General features: G+C 43.2%; 2 protein-coding genes across 2 annotated transcripts in view; one reads left to right on the forward strand and one right to left on the reverse strand.

Moving 5' to 3' along the window:
- Positions 1 to 1,031: 1,031 nt before the first annotated feature.
- Positions 1,032 to 3,157, forward strand: LOC101754863 (SPX domain-containing protein 3). Its single transcript, XM_004983053.3, has 3 exons — positions 1,032 to 1,605; positions 1,711 to 1,864; positions 2,623 to 3,157. Exons 1-3 carry the CDS (start codon positions 1,369 to 1,371, stop codon positions 2,991 to 2,993), a joined length of 762 nt encoding a protein of 253 aa, XP_004983110.1. The 5' UTR covers positions 1,032 to 1,368; the 3' UTR covers positions 2,994 to 3,157.
- Positions 3,158 to 3,277: 120 nt separating this feature from the next.
- LOC101754464 (translation initiation factor eIF-2B subunit beta) overlaps positions 3,278 to 8,783 on the reverse strand; it is a 6,302-nt gene continuing 796 nt past the window's right edge. Inside the window, exons 2-10 of the mRNA XM_022829704.1 lie at positions 7,708 to 7,813; positions 6,901 to 7,234; positions 6,543 to 6,669; positions 5,821 to 5,928; positions 5,621 to 5,723; positions 5,420 to 5,545; positions 4,186 to 4,379; positions 3,749 to 3,874; positions 3,278 to 3,611 (exon numbers count right to left, since the gene is read on the reverse strand). Coding sequence (XP_022685439.1) covers positions 3,784 to 3,874; positions 4,186 to 4,379; positions 5,420 to 5,545; positions 5,621 to 5,723; positions 5,821 to 5,928; positions 6,543 to 6,669; positions 6,901 to 7,234; positions 7,708 to 7,813 — 1,189 coding nt within the window. The 3' untranslated portion in view covers positions 3,278 to 3,611; positions 3,749 to 3,783. The remainder of the gene's footprint in view (positions 3,612 to 3,748; positions 3,875 to 4,185; positions 4,380 to 5,419; positions 5,546 to 5,620; positions 5,724 to 5,820; positions 5,929 to 6,542; positions 6,670 to 6,900; positions 7,235 to 7,707; positions 7,814 to 8,783) is intronic.

Raw genomic sequence — 8,783 nt, forward strand, 5'->3', positions numbered from 1 at the left:
AAAACCATAAAAGACTTAAGTAATGAATGAGAACTATTGCAACAGAATGATTTCAATACTTCGTCCGTTCGGTCGTTTTGACTTTTTTAGATTCATAGATTTTGTTATGCATTTAGATATACCCTAGATGCCTAATAATATATATGAATATAGAAAATCCAATGCGAGCTATAATTTGGGACAAAGAGAGTATATCTGATCATCAAAAGTGCTTGTCATCGAAATTATTAATTTGTGTTGCAAACTGCGGAACTATATTTCTTAGATTTGGCATGGCTACATGGATTCAGGTCGTTGACTCAGAGTGGATGCTTATATTCAACTAATTATTAGCAATATGCCTGAGAATAGCACAGTAACATGCTGGCTCAGTTCTCCGATTGAGTGTCTATGCGTGCACTTAGGCATGAATAAATATGCGAGCACCATAACATGTTTCAGAAAATATTTAATTTTTGTTGATTTATGTACTCTAAAAATCGTCGCAAAAAATATGCTTTCAAAATACCTGTAAAACAACGAGGTGTGTTGGAGATTATCTTTATGGATTATGGTAGACTATTGATAAACCGGAGTGAATCCGGATGGATACTTGTCGTACCTGCAAAAGCATTTCTGGAGAGAGAGGATCCGAACCCGAGAACAGAGTGACAAAAGGAAAGGTTCCGTTGGAATGTCAACAGTGGACTTTCGAAGATCCCATGGAATCATACCCTTCGCGGACCGACCATGACCCGTGTGGATCCATGGGAAGTAAAACCCTCCGAGACGCAAAGCCCCCGATCGTGTCGCCGAGTCCGCGCATGTAGTGGAATATGCCTTGCACAGATTCTTATTCTTACACCTCCAGTCCTCCCCTCTGACTCTTTCCTCTCCTTTTCTCTGAAGAATTCTCCCCATGACCCGGTTGTTTGGACATGCCACAGCCTGCGACTCTGACGAAAAATCCGGCTGGTTAAGAAAGACTCACCAAATCATGACGATCTCTCGCTGTTCTGATGGTGAAAACCTTGTGAAGTCACGTTGTCAACCATCACTAAGCTCACCTTCCCCTTCCTGTCCTCCATGCCAACCATGGCATATGCCGCGAGATATTCCCAGCAGCGTGCTAGTAGCTAACCCATCTTGCACTCCTCCCCAACAATGTCTAATCTCCCTCACAAGTCACACTCACCCCATGCCCATCTCTCCCCAACAATGCTTGCCGTTACACTTGCCAAACCACGACGCCATCACATATATACATATATAAAAGTTTGTGAGTACGTGTATTTTATGCATAGATCTTACTAGCTACAAGCTGCTGGGCTGAGCGACCAAACCAGTCGTCGTTGGGTGCTGAAGCATTGCGAGACAGACACAGAAGAGATGAAGTTTGGGAAGAGGCTGAAGAAGCAGGTGGAGGAGAGCCTCCCGGAGTGGCGGGACAAGTTCCTGGCGTACAAGCGCCTCAAGAGGCTCGTCCGCCTCGTCCCGGCGGACCCGTCGGCGCCCCGCCGGAGGAGGGCGGCGGAGGCTGCCTTCTTGCGGCTGCTCGACGGCGAGGTCGACCGGTTCAACGCCTTCTTCCTGGAGCGGGAGGAGGACTTCGTCATACGCCACAGGGCACGTCGTCCCGGGTCCCCTGCTTTCTTTTTTTTTTTTTGTACGAAATGCAGCGCGCCTAGTGTTGCGGCGTGACTTACGCTTGCGGCGTTTTCGTCTGTGCAGGAGCTGCAGGAGGCGGTGAAGAAGGTGGCGGCGGGCGATCATGAGCCGGCGGCGCCGCGGCGAGCGGCGGAGATGAGGAGGGTGCGAAGGGAGGTCGTCGACCTGCACGGGGAGATGGTGCTGCTGCTCAACTACAGCGCCATCAACTACACAGGTCGCCTCGGTTGCTCTGCCTCTGTACTTGCTCTGCTTTTCTACGGTGTACCTCTCTGTTCCTGCACCTCTGTTTTGCTTGTGGCATGCCACTTGCCAAATGGCGTAGACGGTCTCGACATTGGGCCGCTGCGAGCGTAGATTCGTGATCTTGTTGGCTCACATTAATGTTCTGTCATTCCATCCTTACTTCCGATGAGACGGCTGAAAAACGTGCCATGGTTACTCGACCGTCAAACTCTTCACGCTGACAGCAATTTAATTTAAAGACTTTCCGAAAGGAATAGCACAATCTTTAGTTGCATCATGCCAGGTAGCAAGAACAGGATTCTTTTTTTCTTGTTTTGCTAGAACCGACAGCTTCCAGGTTGTACATTTCAAATTGTAAGGTTTTTGTGTTTAAAAAAATATTGAGTAATTGGCAAAGGCCAAAGGGATAGTAGCAGCATATGCCACATAGCCTAACAAAGCCACCAAGTACTAGTTCTTGATTTTCGGTGGGTACGCAATTATCATCTGGAGCTGTGTCCGTGTCCTTTTTTTTTTGAAAACTGAAGGGCTCAATTCTGACTTTCGACTGGAAATTTCGACTGGGCTGAACGCTTCAACTAGTAGACCAGTCATATTCGGCCCATCACTCACCAGGAGCTGCTTCGTCTGTCTGCAAAGTTTTCATCATGAAACAAATTGGACATGGCACTTGAAGATTCTTTAAGAAAAAACACGAAAGAAAGGCTAATTGATGGATGAACTTTACAGGGCTGGCCAAGATCCTCAAGAAGTACGACAAGCGCACCGGTCGGCTCCTCCGGCTGCCCTTCATCGAGAAGGTGCTCGGGCAGCCCTTCTTCGCGACGGAGCTCATCTCCGGGCTCGTCCGCGAGTGCGAGGCCACCATGGAGGCCGTATTCCAGGCCGGCGGAGGGCGTTCCGGCGCCGGTACCACCCCCCTGGCGGCGGCGGCGGCCGCCGAGCAGGGCATCTTCCGGAACACCATCGCCGCGCTGGTGACCATGGGCGAGCTCCGCAGCGGGAGCTCCACGTACGGGCACTTCTCGCTGCCGCCGATGGCCTCGCCGGAGTGCGACCTCATGCTGTGCATCAAACTCGCCGACCCCGTACCAATCTGAGACGTGGGAATGCGTCCCTCGTGTGCGTTGTTCGTACACGGGATTCTTCCGTGGCCATTTACCGAAGCCAGATTGTCGTCGTAGTACAAGATAGCAATGCAGAGAAATGTGACTACTACTTCAGAATCATTCATCGTTCAGACATGAAAAATTATTTACTATTATACCTCCCAGATTTCTTTTCCCGAATTACGATTATAACTCTTGGACTCATTCGTAAGCCTAACAGTTGATACAGGTATCTAAATGAACACGGCACATAGCTAAAAACGACAGGCTAGAAATGAGTATGGTCAATTTAAAAAAAGATGAAAAATAGCTCAGCAAATTCCGTTAGTGTGTATTCGAATACTTCATACACATGAAACAGCTGGAATTTAGAACAGGCAAAATTTGGACTGTCCCAGACCAGGATGCACGGATATGGAACAGCCACCCTCTACATCAATCATACATTTGTATCTTCTGTAGTCAAAACAATTCATCCATAGTAGGTCACATCCACATTTCCTCAACAGTTTACACCCAAAACGCCGCAACCATTACAGGTACCGCAAGGAGAATGCTTGCATTGATTTCCCTCAGTTTGACAGTAACCGAATCCGAACATCTTTAGCTCTGCATGCAACAACAGCTTGTGATAAGTATTAAAACCAGCACTTGGGTTTGAACACATCTCTAGCTCTGCATGCAACAACAGCTTGTGATAAGTATTAAAACCAGCACTTGGGTTTGAACACGGTCACAGATCCTACCTTCAGAACACGAAGTTGAATGCTTTTGTGTTCCTTCATGCTGTTGACTTCCGTTGCACTACGAGATCATCTGCTGAGTAGTACTCAGCAATGAGCCGGTACATATAAGATGGACTGTGGCCCCCACTGTCAGGCAAAGGTAACTAGATCAGGAAAACAAACTGAATGGTTTCATGCAAGTGCAGAGTGAGTATTTGCCACTGGTAGAAATTAGGTTCCCTAAATTTTGTCACCAAATAAGTAATTAAAATTTTTAATTGGAGTCCAATAGAAATAGTCCAATAGAGTTTCATCAAATGGAAATTTACATGGCACCAGCACACCAGTCACCACGTCACCAAAGGAAATCTCTGGCTAACTGCTAATGCAAGCAGCACCAAGTACATATCCATTCTCTTAAATTATCAGACCCCATAAAACAGATGTAGAGAACTTACGTATCAGTGACAAATAGGCTCACAAGCTTTGGTGGCACATAGTCAAATGTCGGATTGACAACATTTAGTAGGGGGCTGCCATCCTGAGTACTGAAATTCATGCAATCTGAGAACTCGCCGAAGTCAAGCAAATCAGATGGCGACTTAAGTTCATTCAGTAACACCTCTGGGTTGTGTGGATACAAAGGACACAGCTGCATGTGAGAAAGAAGGCTATTACAATGGAAACTTTATTAACAGATTCTACTACAAATACATCTAACTGATATTCAGTGACCGAGCATTCAAATTGTGGATACCAACTATTGCTATTTACGCAACAAGTGTATTCTCCTTTACTCATGGTTCTCAATTGTGTACAGTCAACATTTTAAAACTTTGACACCTACCTAACATAAAGGAAAATACTAGTACATTTTTCATCAAAAGTACTCTGATGTTGTTGTATATTTGCTATAATCTTTTGGCAACAAATAATTCAACAAATGAATTGCTGAAAATGTATATTGGAGTGAGCATTTCTTTAAGAAAGTACAAATTTTGAAGGTTATAAAATACTTCACTTGAGCACTTAAGTGGCCCCCTTTGCAAGCAAATAGTGCTCCTGATGAGAGGCCTCAGCATTAATCCCAGCCAGGGTGGGGTTCATGTCCAGAGAGGATTAACCATCTTTCTAGCTTGCTATTCACAAGAAAATACTTCACATAGTACAAATCTATTTGACACTAAAATACAAAGAATAATGGTGTATGCACTATATGATGTGAACCTATGCTACACTCATGAAGCTTCTAAGCATGGCACCTGTGGAAAATGGAAACATTCAAGAGATTTCCTTAGATGATGGGAATGTTTTCAGATAATGATACATGGTAGGGTGAACGAATTGTATCTGAATTGATGTCAGGGAAACATTTGGTTAAGATGCTACTATGATTGTATCACCACAATATGACATTGACAGCATCCTCTTAAGTTCTTCAAATTCCACTTCTTTTCTTTATTTATTGAACATAGTTGTGAGCTAACTGCAGGATAGTGCACCATGTCTTAACATTGATTTGAGTCTCTTGTGAGCTAACTGCAGGATAGTGCACCATGTCTTAACATTGATTTGAGTCTCTATATTAAGTTATGGACACACGCATACATTGGAAAAACAGTAAAATGTAGACACTGATTCTTATTTGGCCACAAAGGTTGTAAATATTAGGTATAATGTGCAGAAATCAACCTTGTGGCTACCAGCAACCACAACAAAGGGCACAGCATGCCTTTGAGCAGCAAGTGCAACCATGTTCATCCCAACTGGTGCAATCACTCCACCATTTGCCATTATAGCATGTGCTCCAACTATGACCTTCAGATAAAATCATTATTGGAGTTGTAACGAAAACAAAGAGTTGGCAAATCAACAATCACTACATGCACATACCATGTTAACTCGAGAGATCATAGCAAAAACTGCTGAGTCTATTATAACTGTAGTTTGTACACCTTTCTCAACCAACTCTTTTGCAAGAACATGGCCCTGATATCTGATGCAATCGTCAAAGTTTCGACACTGGGTCAAACAAGATTATACAGTGCACAAGAAACAATCAGGTTACATTAAAGTTCAAATAATGCACATACCTTGGAGCACCTTCAGCAACAAATACACGAAAAGATCGCTTCTTCTCTTTCGCAGCATACAAGAACTCCTTGACAGTTCTAGAACGGCCTAGAGTTAGGATTACCTCACTGTGGCAAACAATAAACAATTAGCATTTCAGTAAGCAAGAAATATATTTCAGCTGGTACTTTTTGTATCTATAGAGAACCTCCGAAACTAGTTGGCAGAATAATTAAGACTCAAAACCATTGTGCTTCAGATATTGGCCCATCAAACCTATATAATGCTTATATTGAAAGGCAAATATTCCTCTGGTGTATTACTCTCGAGCAAGCAAAGTAATTGCAATGGTTGCTTATGCAAAAAAAAAAGCTTCTTTGCATCAGAAGATAAATAAATTATTGACAAAAGCTAATTGCATGAGATGACTTCTTTATTTTTAATAACTGGACGTGGTATTTCTACTAAAGCCTTTTCTAGATATTTGACCTGTTGAACTTGTAAGTTTCCATTAATCAGCAACTAATGTTTCAACAAATCAAAGCCACCCACACCAACCCAACATTTTCTGTTTCAGAGATGCTTTAAGATATACCCATTAAATGTATCCAGAATAACTATTATATGCAAAAGCTCAAAATTGTATATCACCACTGAAGCAACTAAATATTAAAAAGCAGTTCATATTATTCTAAAGCAATATCATTGTGATGTCTGTATGTTAGCCAAAGTAAGATCATACTTTTGGTGAATAAGTTCCACAGCTTGCTCAGAAATCGGTTCGTAGCATGAGTCAATCTCATCAATAAGATCACCAATGGCTGCGATGACATCATGCTTCAGCTTCCTAGTTGAGCTCTTATCTCCAGCTGCTATAGTAAAAAACATGATTTTAGTGCCAAACATGACATAAACAAAACATAATGGCCCTACAAGTTTAACATAAATTTCAAAATATGGCCCTGGTATGATCATCTTTTAAAACAATATTTTTGCCAAATTATACAAGTAGGACCAAGAATACCAGTTCAACTGAGACATTTAGTCGTGAAAGAGAACACTAAGATAACAAGCATGAAAGTTAACAGATAAGAGCATACATTTACTTTTTCCATCTGAGTCACCAGTTGATGATGCCGTGCGGGAAATTGCAGGAGTCACGGGAATATCTTCTAGGAGAGTCTGCAATGATGGTGCGCGAAGGGCATTTCTAGCATGTGCAGCAAGGACAGCAGCAGACAATGCAGGGCGATCATCATGCTCACTGTCAAATTCATCATCACTGTCAACAGTAACAGAAAGACCTTCGATTCCAACTGCTGTAGAAGATATATCCTCCTCTTTTATTATGTGCAAAACACGTCTGACAATGTTTCCAACAGCAAGCTCTGCAAGAACAGAATCCACATTGATTGGAGTTTGAAGAAAAAAGGACTAGTGCTACAATTTGGAAAGTATAGGTAAGGTATCCTGCCTATTACAGCCACATATTGCCTGCCATACAGGAAGCTGAATTGAAAGTGTCACCCCTGAGTCAAGCTAATGTCAGCATTCTTATGATCTAACACACATGCAGAATACAGCAACTGGATTACGATTACTTGACTAACTTCCAGATTGAGACCTAATCTCTGATGTGTGAATACTCCATCGGGGTAGCATATCATGTATCCGATATGTATCTGATACGTATTGGATACAGATATGCTGTGATACGCCCTGGATGCGATCCAGGCCATATTCCATAATCCACGTATTGGTCCACATAAGTGTACTGGATGCAGCTAGATCAGGTCACACTACTTGGTCTTGAACTAAACGGAAAGCTCCACCCCATCAATCCCCACAGACCTCCACTCCCTCTCCTTCGCCGTATTTCCCTCACACCTCGGCACTCTGGTGCAAACGGTGAGCTCCACCTCCCCATATCGCTGGCTTAGGCTTTTCACCCACTGCCAACTCTCAACACAAGATGCTCTCCCCATCTTATCTGGTGACTTGCGGCAGAACCATCTTCATGGACAGATAAATGCCAGAATAGGTCCCTATCATTGGTAAACAGGGCAGTGGAGAATCACTCCTAGCCATGGTTAGTCACTCGTGCTTGCCTTCGTAAAGATTCTTGTCTTCCTCTGTATATCCTCTAAATCTTCTCCTTGCTCGTTACCCAAGATCTTCTGCAGAGAATCACTCCTAATCGTCACTAAGACGAAATATCTTGCTGCTCTTTAGTATGCAGAAGAAAATAATCTAGACAGCCAGACACTGTGGAATCATGTTAGTATTCTAGTTATGGTTGGCGGAAAAATTGTGCAATTCAAATGCAAGTATTGTGATGGCTATAAGATGTTGCATCCTACTGAATCAAAGAAGTTGATGTCACATGTGAATCCCTTGGCAGAGCATTAAGAGGGTGACTTAACTTCAGTCCTATTTGCAGCGACTGCATGTTGCCTCAGAGGTAGGAAACGAAATTAATCTCGTCAAGGATTGGTATGAGATTGAGATGCACGATAAAATATTATTTCCCAGAAGAAGAAGTTGACAGGAAGGCTGTGGGAAGGAGAGTTTATGGGCCTTGGAAGATGCCCCACCCCATCCCATGATATATGAAGGCAATGTCAATCACAACTTGACATGGTGACGATACATGGAGCCAAGTAAGACATATTAGCTAAGCCAAGCAGCGACAAGGAACTGAAATGCCGCTAAATGCTGCCATCATATTTGTCTAAGTTGATTTTTACTTCACTCGTTCTTTGGTATATAAGTACTCCATTGTTCTAGGTCCCTCCCAAGTCAAGAAATTACTTCCAGGACCTTTAGATAAGTTGGAGCATCATCATCTATGCACCCTTTGGTTGGATAAGTGTGCCTCATGGTATTGCATTAATTCCACTCAACATGTGACAGAAAGAAGGGATCAGATACTTCATTTACCAATCAGATACTACAGGGGGCGGATCCCGGGGGGGGGGGGGGG

This window comes from Setaria italica, chromosome IX (genome assembly GCF_000263155.2).
Source record: "Setaria italica strain Yugu1 chromosome IX, Setaria_italica_v2.0, whole genome shotgun sequence".
Lineage (NCBI taxonomy): Eukaryota > Viridiplantae > Streptophyta > Magnoliopsida > Poales > Poaceae > Setaria > Setaria italica.